At 38.9% G+C, this 24,470-nt stretch overlaps 1 protein-coding gene across 1 annotated transcript in view; it reads right to left on the bottom strand.

The window, feature by feature from the left end:
• Window positions 1-437: 437 nt before the first annotated feature.
• Window positions 438-24,470, bottom strand: part of LOC145770339 (uncharacterized) — a 38,191-nt gene continuing 14,158 nt past the window's right edge. Inside the window, exons 4-20 of the mRNA XM_082581947.1 lie at window positions 15,750-15,951; window positions 14,312-14,371; window positions 13,109-13,206; window positions 12,117-12,273; window positions 11,811-11,957; window positions 11,197-11,276; window positions 10,665-10,770; window positions 10,091-10,140; window positions 9,676-9,850; window positions 8,723-9,167; window positions 7,569-7,629; window positions 6,880-7,057; window positions 5,538-6,533; window positions 5,286-5,400; window positions 5,068-5,169; window positions 1,931-2,003; window positions 438-1,520 (exon numbers count right to left, since the gene is read on the bottom strand). Coding sequence (XP_082438073.1) covers window positions 1,425-1,520; window positions 1,931-2,003; window positions 5,068-5,169; window positions 5,286-5,400; window positions 5,538-6,533; window positions 6,880-7,057; window positions 7,569-7,629; window positions 8,723-9,167; window positions 9,676-9,850; window positions 10,091-10,140; window positions 10,665-10,770; window positions 11,197-11,276; window positions 11,811-11,957; window positions 12,117-12,273; window positions 13,109-13,206; window positions 14,312-14,371; window positions 15,750-15,951 — 3,141 coding nt within the window. The 3' untranslated portion in view covers window positions 438-1,424. The remainder of the gene's footprint in view (window positions 1,521-1,930; window positions 2,004-5,067; window positions 5,170-5,285; window positions 5,401-5,537; window positions 6,534-6,879; window positions 7,058-7,568; window positions 7,630-8,722; window positions 9,168-9,675; window positions 9,851-10,090; window positions 10,141-10,664; window positions 10,771-11,196; window positions 11,277-11,810; window positions 11,958-12,116; window positions 12,274-13,108; window positions 13,207-14,311; window positions 14,372-15,749; window positions 15,952-24,470) is intronic.

Below are 24,470 nucleotides of genomic sequence, written 5' to 3'. Positions count from 1 at the left end.
ATCACCATTTGGCGGACTTCTTCCCCGTGTATTCCAGGGAGCCATTCCAACCAACGCGAAATCGGGTAATTCGGATGAGTCGCGCTGGCCAGAATACATTGTGAAACGAGATTTTCCATGAAAACAAAAAATGACGCATAGCGCTTGACGCTTAAAATCGGCAAAATAGTTGGCGGCGCTATCACTTCCGTCAACTGAAAAATAAATTGACGGCGCTAGCCTCAGCGTCAACGTACAACACTGCTATTTTGTTACATACAGCGCTGATTAGTATACCCTGGAGCATTTTGTCCGTTTACAAGTAACAGTTGTAGGTCTTCTTTCCCTTTGGGACCTAACTCCACTGACCATTTCGTTAGCATTGCATAAAATGGATGTTTCATTTAGCCTTACACCCCTAAGGTCACCTTAAAATACTATCTCCAACGACAGTAGGGCTCACAAGTCTATTGCAGCCAGGAGGTGTACACTGTACATTAGCAAATTCAACAACACACTTTGATAACGCTGTCGAAAAAATAAAATCGTTTGTGAGGAAATGAGCACAGTAGGTTGGCCTCTGTGATAATGGTGTTGTATTATTCTGCATCAGCACCGTCTACGCTCGCAAATGTCGATGTTAATGGCTGTAGACAAAATGCATATGAGATCCTTACATCTAACAAAACCAGGGTGTAGGAGCAAATTGTATCTATTCTTCTATTCTCAACATGTTTTTTTCATTGCTACACTCCCAATAACGTCCATAAGCGAACTACTGCAGGCCTATCAGTAAGTGTGTCTAAACTTGTAGAGTTGCCATATACGCTGAATGGATTTAATACAGTTCAACAAATAGAGCCAGATATTTGTTTTAAGCGATACTGATGAGCCCAGCCTCATGGGCGAAACACGTGTCTATCGCTGTCTATTCGATGCTACAATCGGCTGCCAAAATAACTTAAACGTTTAATTGGAGGTCTCAATGGCTGGCGTGGAAGCTACACCGTTCTGGTTAGCGAAGCGTCACTGCAGCTCGCTGTGCTAGTGAGTAATCAGCCTTGTGCTGATAGCCGGGAAGAACGCCTTTCTTCACATATTTGTTTTAAGGTTGAAATAAAAACGTAAAATGCGTGTACACACAAAAACAGGATAAAAAGTAAAAATAAAATATAAACGTCCGTAGTAGCAGAAAACAGGTCTACGTAGTATCTTTGTCGTATCTATCTATGCTAATGCCCGATGAGGGACGATTTAGATAAAAATGGATCGAAAGGCAAGGAAGCCAATCGCCGTGTCCACCTTGAAGAATATAGTTAAATGTCTTGCTCAAAGACACAGCCGTTTGCGCTTGGCAGGTGTTGAACCGTCGTCCATTCGAACTGGCTCAAGTTTCTAGTGAAAAGTTCAATCACAGCTTGTCTTGCCTATGTGACGTATTCTTGTTACGTGCGAAGGAACTTGGAGAAAGCTGAGCCGGAAAATGAGGATCTGCGGTTGCGTCTTGGCGTGGATGGTGTCTTTGGAATGGGCACGAAATGCTGTGAACAAAAAATAGTTAACGACCTGGTCAGACGTAACTGGCAAAACGTTCTTTGTGCATCGAGTCTATGTATTTCGCATCAGTTTAACCAGACATCGAAAAACCTTGAGAAACGATGCAATTACGATCGAGAAATTCCTTAAAATTTAAATATTTTGTTTGAGCGTATCGCCGCATAACGTCAAAAGATTTTCGCCAACCGTAACCTGTATATTCATTAGTAGTAAGAGCATAATGCCAACAAAAGCGAAGAATGTAGGCTTTGTTTAAGATGATTTCAATTTCCGGCAAGTACATAATTTACATTGATTCAACGTCTGCAGAACAGCTGGGTTTACGCTTAAACACCAATTCAATCAGCAAAGACAGTTAGAAACGACAAAAAAAGTTGATAAAACGTGGACTCACCGTGGCGTCTCCGACAGAGAGCGACTGCGCCACTGGATCTTGTGCAGGGTTGGCGTTGAGCAAAGCTGATGGCCTGAACGTGTAATGCGGTGAGACATCAGTCATGTCAGGTTATAGAAACCATCACATATGTAAGATCGCTTTACTGCATTGAACTAAAAGAAGAGTGGCGGCTTCAGTAGCGACGCTACTTTTTTCCCAATGTAGCAAAGAGGCGCTACATTTGCTTCAGTCGTACTTCACCTAGTTTACAATTTAAAATGGAAAAGAATAAATGGTTTTTAAAGATTTTTGATTGGAATACTGGAGCATGAGAACAAAACTTCACCTAGAATTTTTTTTTCCTTTATGACGTTGAAATGGCAATGTAAACTAATGTAGCACTGAAATTGAATATCATTCGCTTTCAAGGTCATTTTGATTCCACAAGGTATTTAAAAAGAGCTTTCCAGTGCTTCCTTTCGACTGGTTGAGCTGCTCTTTTGACATATTGTAGTGATAGCGCGCTACTCTGATTGAAGCATAGTATTTACATTTAAAGCAGAAAGAAAATTATGTGGCCCGGTGGCAACTTTCTAAAAGGTACCATTAAAAAATCCCCTTTGAGCAAGAAAAGAAAAAGACAAATAATACCTAAATTAACTCATCGATTGCCACTGGCTGACTTGGAGGCGGAGCAGAGGGTTAAGGCGGTGGTAGCCATTTCACTGATGTGGACTTGATTCCCACCACTACTATGCTCTTTTTTCTTCCGTAGCTACCAAACAAAGTTCGAAGGGGATTTTTTAATGGTACCTTTTCGAAACTTGCGGCCCGGTGTGTTTTATGCAACGCATTACGAAGTCAGCAAGCCAAAAATAAGAAATTCTATTTCCAATTGAACAACAACATTGAACAACAACAACAACATATACAGTAGGGTGTTTCATTTTTTCCACACTTTCGAAATTGAAAACGTTCGGGTTTGCGTATGATGGGATTTTGGACACTGATTTGAAAAATGTAATTTTTATTCCATTATGACGTCATTTAGATGTGGCACCGCGTGATCGAAATTCATGTGGGGCTAAAAATAGGGGATTTCCCGTAGCTCGGTAACGGAACATGGTAGAAAGACGAAATTGGTGTCAAAATGCGCAGAAGGGCCGCTTTCTTATACCTTCTTAAGAGACTTCATTGCCGTATCTTCCCCACAAAGCGAATTATATCGAAAAAACGATATTTCGCATAGGCCTACACAAGGTGTTGCTATAAGTTCAATTTTTTTCGTCAGTGGAGCTGTTGCTACAAATTTGCTTTGCATTACTGCTACAAAGCTAAGAAAAATAATGAGAGTGAGATCCATTTGGCTAACTTGGAAAGTTCCGACGAAAACGAAACTGATCCAACTTTTTTGATAAAACCGATCACATGTAGGAGTCAGTTCGCAAGACTCTGAAAGTGAGTAGTAAAAGTTGCATAATCGCAGACCACCGAATGACAAGCATCCGTCAGCAATCCGACCAACTCTTGTGCTGTGGAGGTGCTGAAATCGCTGCTTCACCATCGACGATATTCCGTCAACGTAAAAAAGTTCGCATAATGGCATTGCAGAAAGTTGAAGTGCAGAATGTTTCATGGCCAGTTTATCAATGAGAAGCGTGGCAAGGCGGAAGCATTGATCGCAGGTAAATCTTTTTCATCCGATACATCTGTCACAAGTGAAATTTTGTACAATACCATCACACTGGATGCTTGCGAAAGTATTTTGCTTAATATTTATTCAGTAATGGCAGACACGACGGCGGTCAATACTGGTAAAAAGTCGGGGGTTAACAAACGTTTAGAATGCAGTAAAATCTTCAGAAGGTCAATTAAAAAATGCACAAACAAATCGAATGGTTTGCTGAACAGTGAACAGAAGGAACTTACCAAAGGACAAAACGACGATTTTAGGAGCGATCAAATGTGCATGCTGGTGTTGGCTTGTTCTACATTTATGGATGTATCACATAATTTGAAGCATCTTTTGATTTATAAACAAGAAACCATATGCAACTCATATTGCAAAATGCGTCATGTGCGCCCATGATGTACCTCCATCTTTCTGGAGGTCGATTGATAACAGTAATCGTTCCACTGAGCGACGAATCGGAAAGCTCAAAAATGTTATAGGAGAACGAATTAGTGATGAAAGCAACCGACGTGCCGATTTGCGACTTCGTGCATTTTTGTGCAACAAGGAATGATAGTGCTTATTATAGTACCGGTAGCGTTGTTTTCTGTTAAAGAGTTATGTTGTTATTAGAACGATCAGTTAATACAGGCAATAGAATGAGAGAAATGAGAACGTCCAGAAATGTAAGCCGGTTTTGCAAAACATCGTTCAGATATACAGTACTACAAGATTAGCTGTAGACATCATTAGCAAGTTTAACAGTATTGATTTCGTACCAGTATCAATTTATCTCTGCAAATTCTCAGCTTTGCATTACGAATACAATTGCTAAGTTTGCAACAGAACAATTACCTTGAGACCGTTAAAGAAGTATTACGAAAATTAACTTATTTAGGAGCAAAACAAGTACCGTGCATCATAAGTTGTGAAAAACGTTTTTTTCGATATAATTCGTTTTGCGGCGAAGATACGGCAATGAAGTCTCTTAAGAAGGAATAGGAAAGCTGCCCTTGTTTCGTCTTCGTCGGAACTTTCCAAGTTAGCCAAATGGGTCTCACTCTCATTATTTTTATTAGCTTTGTAGCAGTAATGCAAGGTAAATTTGTAGCAACAGCTCTACTGACCGAAAAAATTAAACTTATAGCAACACCTTGAGTATACGAAATATCGTTTTTTCGATATAATTCGCTTTGCGGGGAAGATACGACAATGAAGTCTCTTAAGAAGGTATAGAAAAGCGGCCCTTCTGCACATTTTGACACCAATTTCGTCTTTCTACCATGTTCCGTTACGGAGTTACGGAAAATCCCCTATTTTTAGCCTCACCGAATTTCGACCACGCGGTGCCACATCTAAATGACGTCATAATGGAATAAAAATTACCTTTTTCAAATCAGTGTCCAAAATCCCATCATACGCAAACCCGAACGTTTTTAATTTCGAAAGTGTGAAAAAAATGAAACACCCTAATATACAGCACCTGACGACTCTGCAAGTCAGCAAAGAGACCTCTTCGTCCAGCAGCGCCTGCGCAAATGGTTGCTTTGCAAAGCTCAGTGACTTTTCTGGGGCAGGGCTTGACCTAAACAACGTGCAATATCAAGTCGGGTGTGGAACATGCAGATCTCAATACAAAAATACGAGCCTGGTTGTTTTGGAGGAAGGAAAGTAACTTCCAAAATCCACACACGAACGTACCTGAATCTGTCGTTGTTCATTCTCATCTTAAGAGCACGGAAAACGCACGGAGTTTGCGGAGGAAGAGGAAAACGCGGAACAGGAGCAGCAACAAGCGGAGAAAGGCCGAGTTTTCCTGAAAATCAACCAATACCCCATTAATTAATTTAAGTGCATAAAATGGAACCAATTTGCAAAACGATTTCTTTTTTTTATGCAGTTTAACAAATAAAAATAAAAAATGTACTTTGAAGCCAACCCAGGTAAAAATACCTCTATTTCTTCCTCTTTTCTCCATGGGAGAGCACAGTTGGAAGTTGAAAGAATTGGTTGTTTTTTGTACTTGAAAGTCGCATGGTGTTAGCGGCGGACCTTCGGGAAGGGCAAAGGGTTCTTTAATCTTTGGACTGTTTGTTTCCGTGAATGCATTTGACGTATTGTCATCTATAGGCGATTTAAGAGCTGCCACTTCGCACTTAAATTGCACAGCGGTGGTGGCCACTTTCTGAGGCGGATTTTCCTTTTCTACATTGTCATCAACGATTTCATTATTAGAAGAGTTATTGAAAATAGAAGTGAAATGGAAATTGCTTTGTTTTTGTAAATCTGATTCTCCAGGACTTTGGGATGAGGATATTCTTTTGCTTACGAGCTGAGAGAAATCTAACTTGGCCAACTCCGAAGCCACATCATCATCGACCTGATCTGGAACTTTTGAGAAGAACTTTCTTCCAAATCTTTGTGTGTCCCCAAAAGAGGAAAAACCGCTGGGCAAACGTAACTCACTTAGATCTTCAGGACTTTCAGCAAGAAATAGATTCACAGTTTCTGGTTTTTCAGAGCCACTCGCGAGCTCATCGGTTGAGCTCTCTACTTGATTCGTCTTCACGATATGCTGGACATCAGGGCGATGATATTTGAAGGTCTTTGTTGGATTTTCCAAATGAAGTGCAGAAATCTGTGGAGACTGACTTGTAACAAAATTAGTGATCGGAGGAGCTTTGTAAAGAGGAGACATGTTTGTAAAATCCATGGACATTGCTTTCATATCAGTGAGGTCATTGCTTGGAGATTCAAAGGAGTCCATCTCTGATTTTAAGACTTTGTCCCAAGAGCTGTTGAGTTGATTTTTTGCAGTGATAACTTTATTTTCTGGCTTGATATCAGGAGAGCGGGTAAAGAATGCAGGGCACTTCTCACTGACGATGGCAGAAGGTGTAATTCTTTTGGCCTTTCTCTCAAGTAGAGATTTCTCAGGAAAATTCCTCACTGAAACAAAGCAGTTGCTAAAATTAATGATAACCTGAAAACAAACAAACAAATTAAGATTTAAAAAAAGAAGGGGTATACCACCAGCAAACATCTATTGGATTGGCCCACGACGAAAGAGAGGGATCCAGATAGGATACGAACTGATATGCATAAAACTTGTTGACTAACTTATTCACTTATTAATAAACTTTATTCACTTCAACAAGATTAAGCTAAGAAAAGAGTTTATGATTCAATCAAAAAGTGAAAGAGAACTGCTACAAGCAATCATCAAGAAGTGCTCGCTGGGATGATTGACAGAGCAAAAGATTGAAATTGATTCATGGCCTTATCGGTGACTGACCTCTTTGTTGAAAGGCATTCAGTTTTTCTTTCTGGAGTTTCAGTTGATCCAGCTCTTTGTTGATTCTCTCTGTTTCCATGGCAATCTCATCCAGGCTGCGATTAGTGTTCTCATCACAGTTTTCACGGATGTCTTTTAACGTTCCAGGAGTGATCGGGATGCAGGAATCAATCTTTTTCTAAACAATAATCCGCTTTAAAACAGCAACACAGTGAGAACACAGCTTGTCGCTTAGACACAGCAAGATTTCTGCATTAGACAAAAATTAACAAAATACGAAACTAAAATACAATACTAAACGGGACATTACATGACAGGACGCGCAGCTGCGATTTTCTTGTACCATTAGAAGGGTCATCTGGCCCATCTTTTTACGCCTCGCTACTAGCTTGTTATCAATAAAAAAAACCTTAAATTGCTTTAAAAACAAAACTCCTCCTGCATAACCCATAAAAAGTACACTATCTATTCCGAAATAGCGTAACCCCTTCGAGCCAAAAGCGAATGTAGTTTCACATCCCCATGATCTGAAATCCCTAAATATTGTAAATGTAAAATGAAAATAAAATATAAAACTAAAGCTTTTATCTGATATACAGTATGCAGTTAAAGCAGTTAAAGATCAGGTACGTTATTTTAACAAATTAGTTAAAAAACTGAAATCTAAACATACAAATGTGCAGACTTACCCGTATCGGTGAATGAATCACTTCAGGTACCGACGGTTGGTGATCAGAGACGGGTTTCGTTCTGTCAAACAAGATTCCCATTAAATACTTCAGAATGTTCTTGATAGAAGAAAATGATTTTGTTTAGGAAAGTTAAAATCACATAACGCAAAAAAACGCTTAAATCGTAAATTTTGGTTTCTTGCCAAAGAAATCATCAGACGCATACTCAATTCAAATGAACCTTAAAGGGATAGTAAAGGAAAAACCTGACTTGGCGATTATACACGTTCTTTGTGTTTAACATGCTACCATAAAACGATTTCCAATAAAATTTTGCCCCATTGCGGTCTAATCAGCATTCCGCGCCCGCTTTTGTCAGAGCTTTCAAAACTAGAATGGGCGTGAGCAGCGAAGCGTGCGACTGTACACTGTACAGTCTACGTCACTATAGGCGAGCAGTCAGTTGATCGCGCAATAGCTGTTACTGCGGGCGATTTAACTGTAGGCTATGTAATGTATGTACATCAAAGCAGCAGATTTCAACATCAGACAGTTTGCTCAAAACATCAGATCTGATGTTAGTGTTAACGTGGCTTTGGTTATTGCTGTCGATAGTGACGTATTCTCGAGCAGTGTTTGCACTTTTTGGTCATTTTGAAAAAAAATAAAACTAAATGAAACATTGAACTTTGGGCCTTGCCAGTGCCATTGAAAACAATTTTTTTCGGTAATTCTTTTTGAAATGTATTCTTGAATGTTCAGTTTACGCATTTTAATGCTTAATTTCCGTTTGAAAATTTCATTTACTATGCCTTTAAAAAAATTAAATATGTGTTCGGTTTGAATAAGAATAGGTCTGCTGGCTGTTTAGAAAATAAAACCAATGTGGCGCCTTTGTTAGTTATGTTACATATTAATTATTAAACCTGCATGACATTCAAGCAAACTGACATAAAACATCAAATCAATCGTCAACCAGGTCACAGCATATGATTTTGCTTTAACGAGGAATCGATCCAAGGTCCCCCGATTCAGCAACGACCATTCAACCAACTAAGCTAGTGACCCAACTCTAACTAACGAGCAAGAAGATACAAGAGGAAACATGGTATCGACTCATAATAATCTTTTAATGGAGATGCATTGCAGAAAAGGTTTTGACAATAACTCACATTTCGTCGGGGACAATTAAGCTGTCTTCTTCTTGTATGCCTTCATGCAGCAACCCAGGAGCCTTCAACGTTGCAGTGATGTGCCTGATGACGTTCCCAAATTCGCTCTGCACACTACGTCGTTTGACGTTGCTCAGATGTGAATTCATGATGTGCAATACTTGGTCGACTTCAATAACGTTGTGTTTAGCAGCTTCGGCTTCTTTACATCCGGGATTGCTTTCTGCAGCGTTCAGTTGATTTAATACGGAAAAGTTGACTTTGGGCACAATTTCCGGAGTCTTTCTTGACACAATAACAGGACTTTTAGTTTCGTTCCGGACAGGTTTTGATCTCGGTCTTTTGTTGGTGTGCGTCAGTTTCTTGACAGCGCTTTCAGGTAAGGTATGGTTCGAATTGTCGTTCAATACGTTAGGTCGGATGATCTCTATCGTACATTCCTCGTCTGTGGTAACCACATGGATCAAGTTTCAATCTCAGCCGTCGTAACTTTGCGATTTGCAACTTCAAATGACTGTTTTAGAAATTTTGTTGAACTGACAATTTAGTGATTTACATTCAAGCTACGATTTTATGCTAAACCTACAAAATTGAAACTTACATGAATAATAATCTACTAGTTTGTGTTAAAAAAACAACTTTATCACCAAAATGGTCAAAAAAACATTTGAAGCATCGATAGAAAACCGTTAGCTAGGTAACTGATCGGATTTTTGCAAAAACTGTCATCCACAAAGTTGTCTTTGTTATAATCACACTTTGGAACACAACGGAGTAAGTCTTTTGAAAGTTTTAAAGTGCGTGTAACATGCACACTGCACAGGTTTACTATTAATTTAAACGAGAAATCAAACATAAAATATTGTGCGACATAAATGCTCGCAAAATAGAGAAAATTTTAAGTCCACCCACCGCCCAACTATCATACGTAGTCATAGAACATGTCAAGATACCTTCATCCTTAAGATTGGACTTCTCTTTCTTCATTATAGGAGGAGTCAATGAGTTCCTTTTGGAGTGCTTACGTCCTTTAAGGATGGACACCGGGGTCTTGATGGGCTTCTTCATCACCGATGATGGAGAATTTGCTTGAGGGGAGTCTTGGAAGAGATGGACGGCAAGCTTATCCTGAAGACAACGTTTCGTTAACGTCACGTTTCAGTTTCGCTACGATTACACCAGAAGCAAGTCTACATTTCAAGCCAAAATCTTCTAACATTCCTCCTTATGAAGTAATGTCACACCCCGCAATGGTGCTCATTTTATATCTCAAACAGCAAAATCCGTCATTTTGCTGTTTGGGGTTTGTGGAAAAACAAAGTAAACTACTCTCCTCCGATATAGTTCATTTATCTGATGTCAACTTACCCTCACGCAAGGGGAATTTTCGTCGGCCCATTTCACACCGCGCTGGTTACCTGTGAAAAATATAAAAGTAAATAACTCTTGAACGGCCTTTTGACAATTCAGTGCGGTCGGTTTAGACGACACTTCGGAGATGACCGTTTGGGTGCGGACGTTCTTAATTCATAGAAATTGCAGTGAATTACTTAGATTTTCGATACTGTGTTACAGTGAAGTGAATGTTTGAATTAATGTCAATGCACGATCGCGTCGAAACAGTCAGTCATCTCCAAAACGACCATCTCTGAAACAAGAACATAACTGGAAACCCAACTTGCGCCATCTTGGCTTTGAGAGAAAGGGTTAAATAAAAATGTTTCTAAATGTTCTTCCGATCGAAATGCTATTTTAGCGGAAAGCCAAATAGTTCATAAGGACACCAATGCCTACCTGTTTGCAATGCACAATTTTTGAAAAGTAACCCAATCACTAAATCAATAGAGTTTAAAGCCTGGGTAAGTGGGTAAGATAAAAAACATTACTTTTTAATGCAAGAGCAGGTAAAAAAGTCAGATTATAAAAGTTACCAGCAGCTCACCTTTTTTTTTCACTCTCCCAGGCAGAGGAGTGACATGCACCGGCTTCAAGTTTCGCAACGCCGGGGAGGCCGAAACACGAATTTCCCGTGACAGTACTCGTTGAGCCTGAAATTGACGAGTCTTTATTTATTTCAATGTAAAATGACGTGGAAATGATAATAATCGTTTGTGTAAAATTTGGTTTGTTTCCAGAATTTGACAAAAGTTAACAACGCGCAGTGATAGCTTTCAACCACATGGCTTTCTTTCAACCACATGGCTTTCAACCACGCGATCCTGGTTTGTTGACACTCGGCTCAGATGGATGTTGAGCATCGGATCAAATCAATCTACCGCAGCACTTTTTTGAAAACGTAGGTGGCTAATTAGGATGAATTTTAACAAGTCATAAAAAAACAAGCATTAAAAATGTTCTACTCTCAAGATTATGAATTTTTAATAGCACAACTAAAACTGGTATGTGGAGCTTTGAAATATCCTTAGATGTATTTTGACGCATTTTCCGTCTGAAGATTACCGATTACCACGCACCGGGGATTTGCTGATCTGCTCTTTCTCCGCGGTTTGTTTGCGCTTGGCGTCCGCCATTTTGTCGGCATTGATCTTGTGACCTGAACACACCTTTCAAATGTCAATCACAAGGTACCACCATGCTGCAGTAAGTGCAAAGCTTCAGGGTGAAAACGTGCTCTGATAAAAACGCTCCGATCCGTGAAACTGTGAATTTCACAAATCGAAACGAACAAAAAAAAACTTCAAAAAAATACTTTTCTGTCTAGCAAAAGCAAAATAGGGGTAGAAGAAGAAATTAAAACCTTAATGTTGTTTATGGTAATGGGTAGTGGCCCGAGTGTGTACAAATTTTTTTACATGTGCTAGTTGAAGATGCCATTACTGCATGAAAATCAAATCTCTCCACAATAAACAATGGAAAGAGATTTAATGGCATTTTTGTGCAAACGCTACGATAATTGATGCAAATTGGCAGTACTGGCTTCATATTCAAAAGGAGTCATAGCTTTATTATTCCGAAAAACATGGTTTATGTTAACCTTAGTGTAAGAAGAATACAAACACTGCCTGGACAGGTGGAGTAATATAAGACATTGCCACATGATTACTGATACTATCACATGATAATTCACCTATAGGCAAAGACTGTCTTCCAGTGAGTGCAGCGGCTGTGTTGCTGTACCTCCCTTGTACGACCGAGTACAGAGAATTTCGGGTGCTCCCCTTCAGAGCTTGCGTGACGCTGTTCCTCTGACCAGTTGGGGGTGCACGAGTTGAACCTTTATCATAACACATCACGTCATATTGGCCTTGTGTCAGCTCAGCTATGCCAAAAACTCAGTAGGTTCAATTGCGGTAAAGAAACAAAAAAATTCCATCACATGGATTGCCATCAGAATCGATGAAAGTAACGATAAGCAGTGGTTAGATCAAATAACCTTTCTTAGCATTTGACAAAACTCTTTGTGGACCGCTCATGGACGGACGAGTCTCTATTTGGGACGGTCGCATTGGTTTGATTGGAACACGGCGGCAAAGAGACGGACGACCATCAGGAAAGAGAAGAGTGTTGTTCTTAACCATGCTCGGACGGCCCTAAGGAATTTTTCAACATTAGAAAAGCACATTCCATCACCACAGAAAAATGAAACTGAAATAGAACGTAAAGTAACGTGACTTATCGGTTACTGGTGTAAAGCTGGGTTACAAGAAGATATAGTAAACGGGAAATTCATTTATTTTCACGTTTCGACAATCAGGCAAGACTATTACATCACTTCTTCAATCTTCAGGGAGCAAGATTACGTAACGATTGCTTGTACCGTACGGTACATATATCAAATGAACCAGCTCAGTGGCCGAGTGGTTTCGCCTTCGGCTCTGCTGCTGGTAGATCTGAGATCGATTCCAGGTCGGGTCAAACCGAAGACTTTAAAAACGGTACCGATTGTGTTCTATCCTGCATAGCGCAGTGAGAATGAGTCGGGTAATAATGTGATAACATCGTAAACCTGATATAAATTAAAAATGAGCCCTGTCGCTAAAAGACCTTAGCTGTTGTAGAGCGACAATAAATAAAACCATAACATTATTATTATATATCAAATGGAAATTCTACAAACAACTAAAACAAGAAAATTGAAATGTTTTGGCAATATGAATCACAATAATTCTATCCAAAGAGAACTACGAGAAAGAAAAAATGTATGGATAACGAAATAGGGCAGACCAACAAGGATTTGAACTAATGATATCAAAGACTGGTCAGGACTTGATTACAAAACTGAGCTTGGAGGCCAGTTTTTGGATTATGAACCAAGTTTCAGAAAACAATCTTTTTGTGTAGTTCTTTTCTGTTTTAAGAATCGTGGCGTTGGATCAAACAATTTTTTGTCTAGGAGTCTGCAGTTGCAAAAAAAGAAATACAAACCTCACAAAGTGCAGAATTTTCTTGAAGCGTTTGTGCTGAGATGCCTTGATTGTTCAATATGCTTGCCAATGCCAGAGGATCTGCTTCAAATTCAATGTCTAAAAAAAGTTTAGCAGACATAAAAGAAAAGCATAATGCAGTTACGTTTATACTTTCTGAAATTGTACCTAATAAAAATGCATCAAAAAAGTACATAAAAACAGAGAGAGACTGTTCACCAGGCATTTGATAATAAAATTAATTTGCGTTCTTCTGGTGACTATTTACTAGGTTACCTCGTGATGTTAAAGATGATAACTAGCTTTTTTTCCGACGTTTCGTCAGTCAGCACGACTGACTTTATCAAGGTGGCTAAAACAGGTTAATACAACCTGTTCAGCAACGATGGCACAACACAAAAACATACTGATAAAATGAGTAAAGTAAAGCAGCAAGAATCAGAATTAAAACACGCAACAAGATACCTAGAGGTTAAACTAAATGCAGTAAATGCCTAAAACCAGTAGGCTACTTCCCGCAGCGTAAATTTATCTATCTATTGGGCCACTGTCAAGAAACGTTGAAAAGACATCAGACAAGACAGAAAGCAATGGGATTAGCAATAACAATGGTAGAGAAGACGCACTGAGAATGGAAAAGGTGAAGCTAAAGTTAAAGTAATTTGTTGTACACAGAGGGGAAATTCTGACCATCTTAACCAAAAAGATGGTCAGAATTTCCCCTCTGTGTACAACAAATTACTTTAACTTTAGCTTCACCTTTTCCATTCTCAGTGCGTCTTCTCTACCATTGTTATTGCTAATCCCATTGCTTTCTGTCTTGTCTGATGTCTTTTCAACGTTTCTTGACAGTGGCCCAATAGATAGATAAATTTACGCTGCGGGAAGTAGCCTACTGGTTTTAGGCATTTACTGCATTTAGTTTAACCTCTAGGTATCTTGTTGCGTGTTTTAATTCTGATTCTTGCTGCTTTACTTTACTCATTTTATCAGTATGTTTTTGTGTTGTGCCATCGTTGCTGAACAGGTTGTATTAACCTGTTTTAGCCACCTTGATAAAGTCAGTCGTGCTGACTGACGAAACGTCGGAAAAAAAGCTAGTTATCATCTTTAACATCACGAGGTAACCTAGTAAATAGTCACCAGAAGAACGCAAATTAATTTTATTAAAAAAGTACATGTTAGCAAGCAGTCTGACTCCTACCTTTCTGCTCGTCGTTGAATTTTTGATTAATCTTTTGCCCATGGCCTATCATCTTTGTCACTGGAATATAAATAATAATTGACTTGAGAAGGAAATGGAGCAAATAGGCTTAAGTATGCATGCAACACGAGACTATCTTATAGAAGGTAAAACTCAACTGCAAAAAACTTCTGCCTTCAGTTTTATTTGATATATATTTAATTTAATGAATATGTTGTGTCAGTGGAGTGACCATAGTGTTGGGCGATATTGAAAAAAACAAAACGATACGATATTTGAAAAAATACTCGATATTTCGATACTTTTCGATATTTTTGTTCTAATTAAGAAAAGAGTTTCTCAGTCTTCGAAATAAGTGTCGGCAATTGCCGACGCAGATACATGAATGGCGCATTAGCGTCGGCAATAAAAATGCCGAGGCCACAAGAGCGCTTGTAAGGTTAGGGTTAGACATTCCTCCCAGTCGTTATGCCACAGCCATAGATTTGCTTCTCAGTCAACACCCTGATGGAGCTCTGCGAAAAAGGCGTGTGGATGGGTATCAAAGCAAGAAAGCGGCAAAACGTGGACGCTTCATTGCGAACGGCAAAGACAGTGTAGATTTACAGCCAAGCGATGAGCCTCTTGATGTGTCTGATTCCAGTGATGACACGACAACCTCATCCTCCGGTACAACATCTGATGATTCCGATTTTGACATCTAGTTCTTCATCAAACAGACTTTGTGTTGCTTGCAGTATCCTAATTGTGCCGAAATTATGTTAGTGTATACGTAAATCGAGGCAATCTTCTCGCAGGGAGCTATTAATTTGTTACCGGTACTTGATTGAGCAATTAACGTTATTCTGTGATAATTCAACGTCGCTAGATGTCGAAGTCGAATTAATGTAAAACAAACGTAAATTTCTTATTGGGCATTGTTGTTACGCGATATAACCAATATAAGCCGCCGGGAAAATTAAATCGATTTGTGCTGACTCTAACGTTGAATCAACCCAAAATTAACATACTTTTCCTCCCCGTGAGTTATTCAATGAGAATTACTGCAACAGCGTGCGTATCGTGTTGTTCGCTTTATCGCTACTTTTGGTATTATTACATCACAAAACAAATCAAACAGTGCGGTCGGGATAGACTACTCTAGTATATTTTTCGCTTCTCGTTTTACATGTTTTGGTACAATTTTTTTCGTAATAAACGTTCATAGCAATTGACGAGGCAATTTCAACTTTTGCCGTTTGGCCTAGGCAACGTTTTTGTAGGGGTTTGCAGTTACGAGTTAGGGCTGTAATAGTTAAAATATCGAACGATATTGAAATAAATATCGATATTGAAAAGATATCGTATCGTATCGAAAATTCGATATATCGCCCAACACTAAGTGACCATAGAGCATTGTTGTCACTTGTTATGTAAAAATGGTTCATTAAAGTCTTACCAGCTTTCCTATGGTCAAGTACTTTGGTTTCTTTGACAGAATTAGAGCCAATTGTTACAGGGGAATTACTCAAATTTCCCAAAGGCTTTCTTGTAACACTGGATGCCATTTTGTAGTTTTTCATTCCAATTGGAATTACTTCCTTGAAAATAACTTTGGATCCTTTGCTTTGATCAGGAATGGAGTTTTCAATGGAGCCCTTCTGCAAAAGTGTGAGTAACTACTAACTACGGAGTGGTATTAAAAGTAAACCATTAATTAACCAGCACACTTAATCTTAGACAGTAACAAAGTTCGACTTAAAATGAGATTACAAACAAAACATAACACTGCTATTATCAACCTAGCCAGTTTTTAGAGCAGTTTCTTAACCCCTTTCCATGTTGGCGTCATTTTAAAATAACCAACCATTTCTCGCACTCCCTTCTAAAAAGCAATAACCATTTACAATTCATTTCAGAATGTACAATAGGTTAAAATCCCAGTAACCAAGTTACAACTTTCAACACCACTATAAACAGACTGTAATAATTCGGCATCCACACACCTAACTACGCATCTCGTATCTCTAAGTGAAGTAAGCAACTCAGTTAAGAATCCCTATTCTAGTTAATTCTGTGATTAATTTCTTAACAAAACTCCAGGTTCAAATGAAATCTTTAAACAATAAACATTGACATAAAATGCGTACACTGTACACAAGAAGTTAGCACAAAATTTATTTACAGCAGAAATCATGTAGTTACCATTGAAAAATTGTCCCTAATGTCGCATCGCTAGCCACAAAGTGACTGGCATCGATACATCTTGTTCTCACTCCCATATCGACATTCTATTATTGTTATATGCGAAACTGCCTGGATTAAGCTCTGCAAGGAGCTTTCCCAGTCCGAGGATAAAGATTCAATCAATCAAATCCACAATAGAAGTGTACTAAGCACTAGGCAGTGTAAAACAATTATTTGCGCGATCATAAAGGATACACTGGCAGTTAAATTATGTTGTGCATCAGGATACAACTTCTGTTGTATAACAGTCAGCGATAAAAACAACAAAATAGATATTATCATGCTTGCTAGCTCATGTGCAAAGAAAGCAAAGATTTTATGGTGCGCAATGACCTTGTGGACTCGTTGTGTAGTTGGCTCAATGTTATCGACAGCTACAATAACTGTTTACTGAGATTCACTATGATGCCTTTAGTTTATTTGGTACTTCCAGCTCTTTTTACAGTTAGCAATTTGTAGAAATTGTGGAAATGAGGTGGAATAAGGTTTTTATTACAAAGCTTTTCAAGGTCTTTGTATTTGTCTTTGTAGATGCCTGGCTCCTCTTCGTACAATTGTGGCAAGTATAAGTTTTGTTCCGATGATTTTCTGGTTGATTGCCTTAAATTACAAATTCTAACTTTTTGAAACTTTTTATCTGAATAACTGTATTTGAATGACAACATTTCAGAATTTTGTTTTTGAAATTTCAATTGCATAAGCTTTGACCAATACAATTTTTTTCCAGCATCTTTTCCTTCGTCTATCTTCACAGTGTTTCTCCAAATGGGAAAAAAATGTGGAAAAGCTGTTTCTGACTTAAAGTTGTGCACATTGGTATAGTCCCATAACTCCACTATTGGAGAATGTTTTTTAAATGACATTGCAATGGCAGTCTGCCATTGGTCAGTTGTGAAAATGGATTTCTTTCTTGTTGCCGTTTCTATCACAGAATGTGTATTGTCATTTTCATTCTGAGAGTGACTTGTGACAAGGAAATTCAGAGTAATTTCTTTGATATTCAAAACAGCAGTGGCATAGAACAACATTAACACAACAGTCCTGTTGTTATTCTGTCCTGAACATCGGTCACAGAAGAGATGTACCACTTCCTTGCCTTGTTAGTCCAATCGTTCCAAGTAATTGAACACAGCCGTTGCAACTTCGCAGGAACCTTTTTTTAGCTTGAGTCTCATTCCAGAGAAAACACATTGTTTCCATAGAATTTATGTTTGTCACTGTGCAATTGTAATTTCTAAGCCTCATTGAGTAATAAAATGAAGAGGTTGGGCCATAAGGGCACAGGAGAGTCTTTTCAAAATCAAATGCAGCTACAACTGTCTTTTCAGATTTTTCCGCGACTTCTTTTAAAAGATGTTTAACTTCTCTTGATCTTTCTTTTTTTTTACATGCTCTTCATAGTTTGCAATCTGTTCTTCAGTCCTGGTAGCTTCTGGAGTGTTACTGAAAGCTGAACACATATCACATTTATCATTTTTTGGTTTATGCAGCTTCAAGTTAAAACGGGTATTAAATGTTCTCTTGTAAAATTCATATGTCTCTTGCCTGTCATAACCTTTCTCAGTAGTCAGTACACCATGCTTTGTACATCCTGTGCATATCTGCAACTGTGAGCTCTTCTGGTAGGTACTCCCATTTACTATCTCTTCTTACATAACGTGATTCGACAGTTAAAAACTGTTGAATATGTGCTATCACTGGTGCTTCCCTCTCCTCTTCTACTGCATTGTGGCTTCCTTCTTTTCCTCGACCATCTGGCAACACTGTGCCACTTTCTGTCAACTTTGATAAAGCTGTGTCTATCCTTTTCTTAGCGATGTTTAAAATATTAAGAAAGAATGGCTGACACACAACTATTGAATCTTTGCTCTCAGGATGAATAATCGTGTACCTCCTACTATTCACTCTTTCTCTTTGCTTTCCAGTTCTACATGTTTCTCTCCACCTTGATCTGTTTTTTCTTTTTATTTGAACACATTTAGTAATAAACAATCTCTGAAGATTTGTGTCTCCAAGTTGCCAAAAATGTGTATTAACTAGTTTCCTAGCCTCTTCTGAAAACTTTTCACCACACTTGAACTTGCAATGAGTGCAACATGGCTTTATATTACCAAGTGGTGCTTTTTCACAATCTTCTACAGTGCTTCCAAATCTTCGTTTACCACTCTGCAATTGCGCTTTCTTCACAATTTTTTTCCATTTACTTGGATTTCGCTTTCGTTTTCTTTGCTGCAGCAACTGGGGTTGTCTTGCTTTGAACAGTCCCTGATTTACTGAAGTTGGCAATGCTCAATGTCAAGATCTGTTTTATGTTCCACAGAATAGCAGATCCATGGCTATGGATATCTGTATCAAATAATGTCCAGTCTAAGCAGTCTTTTATAATTTTGATGATAAAAAATCTCGCTTCATCTTGGCCAATTTCTTTACCATGCACAGTCTGACCAGTCTCAGTTCGGGAATAAGTTGCTTTAAATTTTTTTTTTTTTATTACGCTAAACACAAATACACTTGTTCTCCATCTGTTAATTCAACTTTATCTTCAGAGTCTGGTTTTCCTGTAGTAACTACTTCTTTGGTAAGATTATTGTCAATTTCTTTGTCTGCTAGCAATGGTTCAACTACACTCTTTGGAACTACTGGTGCATAGGTGGGATCATCTAAATCACTCACATCCATATCCGACACACTCACATCCATATCCGACACACTCACATCAGACTCTTCTGGATCTTCTCTATTACTGGACATATCGTTGTGACAAGAGTCATCTAGCAACAACTTATCTGTTGATATGCTTGTCTCAGTATGATCAATGTCCCACTGCACAATCCATTTTTCCCCAGACTTTCCTTTCACTATTCCATAAACTCTTGCATCTCTCCAAGGAGGAATATGACCACCTTTCAGTGTCCTCAACATTGTTTCTGTCAAACTGCCATGCCTCAGTTCAAACTCTTGAAGTGACTTTAATTCAACGCATCACGCAATTAACAATACTGTTAATGCCAACATAATATTTTCATACACTTTAACTATTTATCTGCAAATATAAAAGTTACAAAAATCAGCATAATCTTAATTTTTAATCTTTAGTTTTTAATCATAAGATTAATCCAACAAGCTAAGATTTCTTCTATAATTGGCTTAATATCAACGGAATGGCCCGTTTCGGCGAGTCCGATTCGGCGAGTCCGATTCGACTAGTCCGATTCGGCGAGTTCCCTATTCGGCGAGAGCCCTTTTCGGCGAGTGCCCTATTCGGCGAGTTTTTGAAATTTTTAAAAGGAAATTATCGGGTACCGTAGCCTAATTGCAATTGCCGTTTTTACATCGTTTTAACGTCGCTAAACGTTAAAATCGTGCAGAAAGGAATAAACAGAAAATGTTTGAACTATTAATTAAATTAAAATTCGTCATGTCAGTTCAGTTGTTTTTATTTCTGACCATCATATGAAAAACAACACACGTCAACATAGCAAAGGTAGAAGCGACAATTCACGTCAACATAGCAAAGGTGTAGAAAAAGGTAGAAGCGACAAAACGCGAACGTTAAAACGTGCTTGTGACCGAAGTAAGTTATTGAGTTGAAAGAAATTTGGCAAGGTTGCATCACCTTCAAAAAAATTTAAGATATGAAGGAAAAATACAACAAAGAAAATGTTACAAAAAAAATAATGTTTATGTCTATAAGTTAGTACTTTTGAATAGTTAAAATCATAGGCGCCTAACTATTTTTTTGGCCGTGGGGGCGAAAGCGTGTTTCATCAGCAGCAACGTAAATTCAGCGAAATGTCACGCAGATGGATGACGTAATTATGTCGTCACACTAGGATTGCTTTTATTGCCACACTCGGAGTTATCGCTACGTTCGACCTACCGTTAATTATTACAAACAAAGCTCGACCAAAACACATGGTCTGCGTTGGCTAGCGGTTGATGGACTGCGACTCTTTAAGCTAAGCGCAACATTAAGTTTAGCAACATATTTATTAGCATGAAACAAGAGACGAAAAGGTTTACTAAAAGGTATACTGTAAATGGAATGAAAATACTAACTTGATCATATGCTTGAAAATATACCTGTTGAAAGCAAAATCATTCATGTTTACATCAATTCAACAGCACGTCACCTTTAATAAATTTAAAAGTTGCTGACATCCGTAAACAGCCCTTGACAAATAGTTACAGAGAGACGTTTGATTAAGTTTTCGACTTGACATTGCTCCCTTTTCACTACAATATCGCAATTTATGGCTGACCAGCTTTCAAGTTTCAATTCGCTGTAATACGCCCGCTTTCGTGTTGCAGATCAAACAAAAGATGCGCATATTCCCCGCCTTTGATCGGGTTTCTATGGCAACGGACGTGTGTGCGCCATGCAGTTTGCGCGAGTCCGTTGTTGTGTTGATTATGCCGCTTGTGCGACTGTGGGCAGTGCGGTTTGTACCAGCCTTTGTTACGTTGGTTGGTGGTTACCTCGGGCCGAGACTTCAAGTTCATGTTCACAGCAACCGATTCACTGCCGCGACAATTCTCTGCAGAGGTTTCGACTTTCGAAAGCGACAGGAGGCTGTTTGCAAGTGCATTAAGTTAAACGCACGCTGCGTCAACGTAGCAAATTATGTTGTTTTTGGGTGCATTCAACATCTGATGACATTGAATCGACGCAAAATGGTAGATTTTTGCTATGTCACAGGCAGCAAAATCAGTCATTTTTACATTGATTCAACGTCTGCAGACGTTAAATCAACGTAAAAATGACAGATTTTTTTGTCTGGGGTGGGATTGTAGCATCGCTACTCGTTCTAGTGATTATTTACTGCGAAGCTATTGCGGTTTGTATTTAAAAATGTTTTCCTGCTGCCGATCGCTAGTTCATCTAATGTTTTATATATCAATGCCGCATAAAAAGTTGCTCCCACGCGGAAATATGCGTGGGGGCCTGGCCCCCACGGCTTAGGCGCCTATGGTTAAAATGATTAGTTTGGATCAACAAATGTGTGACCTACACTCCTACAGCTTAGATTGAAAGGAAATTATCGGGTAGGCTACCGTAGCCTAGTTATACCGACCAGCAAAAATTTGTTCCAAGAACCCAGTTAGCCTAACAGTTCATTTTTACATTGTAGTTCATTCATAGCTTGTCACGCCAGTGTCGGAGCCAGGTAAGAGCATTGTTTGTGATGTTTTTGAGGTCGTTGTCATTGTAGTAACAGAATGAAAAGGCTAACCAAATGTGTGGCCTATCGTTTTAACGTCGCTAAACGTTGAAATCGTGTAGAAAAGGGTGCTTTTGCTGACTAGGATACGTTGAAACTGAGAAACATTCACAGAAGCCCTACGATACGTTGCATTTTTAAGATAATGTATTCAGACGTTGAATCAATGTGCAAATGAAATGTTATGCTAAATGGGTTCTTGGAACAAATCGTAGGGCTTCTGTGAATGTTTCTCAGTTTCAAAGTATCCTAGTCAGCAAAAGCTTCCTTTTCTACACGATTTCAACGTTTAGCGACGTTAACACGATAGGCCACACATTTGTTTAGCTTTTTCATTCTGTTACTACAATGTAAAAATGAACTGTGTTCTTGGAACAATTTTTTGCTGGTCGGGATAACTAGGCTACGGTACCCGATAATTTCCTTTCAAAAATTTCAAAACCTCGCCGAATAGGGCACTCGCCGAAAAGGGCTCTCGCCGAATAGGGAACTCGCCGAATCGGACTAGTCGAATCGGACTCGCCGAATCGGACTCGCCGAATAGTAGCAGACCCTAATATCAAAGCAAAGCTTGGAAAAAGTATTTGAACAGGGAAAGATGAAAGGAAAAAGGGGAAAACTGAGACGATGGTTGGATGACATCAAGGAGAACCAATTTTTCCAAAAATACACAAACTCCGGCTCTGACCCCATGCTCTGACTCCAATCCAGCTCCGGTTTTTGCTCATCTCTGTTAGCTAGCACCTTGTCAGTAAATGCGTGGTATAGTGATCTTATGAGGATGCAAGTTCAATACCATTTCACCATTGACAAAGAAAGAACTGTTTGACAAGTTATATTAAATGTCGCTTTGTATTAGCTAAGATCTTAATGTAGCAATAGGTTTTCTGTCACTCCACCACAAGTGTGACTTGAGCAAGAAGCGAACCATGAGCACAGGAATATCAGTATCATGACTGGTAACCAGAGTGGTGATTAACCACCTGACCAGAAAAGGAAGGATTAACAATAACACGAAGGCATGATGATTGATGATACACAAGTTATCATACTACAGTAGAGATGTACCGATACCAATATTGTGGCCGATACCGATCCCGATATCACTTTTTTAGGCCGATACGGATACTGATACCGATATTTTGGCCGATACTTTGGTGTTACAAAAAGATGCAATTTTGGTATTTGCAAGGTATTATATCAAACGCTAAGTTTTACCTTATTTGCATAAAACTATTAAAAAAAGCTTTCAAATGGTATAATTTATTAAAGATTCAAGAATCCAATCTCAACCGCATTTTTGTGTCATAATAGTAGGTTTTAGTAATGAAAGGCCACCATAATTGAGGACTAGGGTCATAGGCGCCGACTCCAGGGGGGCGGCGCCCCCCCGTGAATTTAGCTCGGGGTGGCTGCCCCCCCCCGCAAATTATTAAAAAAAATCCTAAATCAAATGTTTCTAAGTTCAGATTTGCGTTAGTTTGATCTTCATTGCTTATCGATCTCAATTAAAAGATCTACTTGTTGCAACAAGAGCGCTGCTCCTAAGATAACAAAAGAAACAGAAGTACGGTAACTGATAAACGCCAGCATGGTGCCGTTGATGCATAGTGACAATGATTGAAAAACGTTTTTCTTGATTTCTTCCGCTTTGTTTTTTCTTGGGAGTGTCAATAACGAGGTGCGGTTTGGTGTTTGCTCAGTTTAGTATCTATGCGTATTAAGAGCTAAAGTTCAAAGTGACCAGCATATAATTCGAAGTAGCCTACAGACCTCGAAATTCGTTTTTGTTGACGGTGGACAAACGTGTCCGGTCGGAGCAGCTTTCTTGGCGGACAAACCAGTTTTAGCCGTCGATCGTCATGCTTATTCACTTTATCTTAATAATAATTCTTCGCCATTTCAGAACTATAACTACGGTTTTAGAAGGCTTTTTAAAAATTCAGTAAAGTCACTCTGAAAGGCTTTCATCAGACCAACGACTTGCGCTTGAAGAGTCAAAGCGCGGTATAGCTGGTCAATACGTCACATAACTGATTAACTTCCACCGAACGAGGTCGTGTGGCTTAATGCGTCACAATGCTCTGGGAAGGAGTCGGAAAATTTCTACACCAACGCTACTATTTTCTGCTGTGCAAAGTTTCACTACGCTTTTTTCTTTAAGTTTATTTTTGCGTGTCATGTGAGCAAAAGTGAACTTTCCTTAGGTCTTTTCTTTCTTACTGTAATACCCAAACTTAACAAATTTTGTTGCATCTTGCTGTAATAGCCTGCTGGTATAATCTAATTTAGTAACCAACCTTGCCGTATAATTATTACTCGGAGATCAAAGCCAGACATTGTGATGTAAAACTTGAACTAAATTTTGCGTGATTAGTGTAGAAGTACCTGTACTCCTATCGATTCTTAGCGAAGAATTCACCTTTGCTACGCTGATTCAATGTCATCAACCGTTGAAGCAATGTAAAAATGGAAAGTTTTCCTCCTTGAATAGAAGCTAAGGGATACAGTATTCACATTTTCTAGATGCGCGCTAGAATGCGCTGGAAAATATATTATCGCAACTATTGTTCGTGCCATGCAATGACGATTTGTATCACTAGTTCCTGTGTTATTTCTCGGCGGACAAATATGACCGATCTAGATGGTACTTCCCGCGGACATTAGGGTGCATCATCTCCCCCTTATTTTGGAAATTGAATTTGTTCCAT

The sequence above is a fragment of the Aplidium turbinatum genome, chromosome 5 (genome assembly GCF_918807975.1).
Source record: "Aplidium turbinatum chromosome 5, kaAplTurb1.1, whole genome shotgun sequence".
In the NCBI taxonomy this organism is placed as follows: Eukaryota; Metazoa; Chordata; class Ascidiacea; order Aplousobranchia; family Polyclinidae; genus Aplidium; species Aplidium turbinatum.
This window is presented reverse-complemented; position numbering and strand designations above follow the sequence as displayed.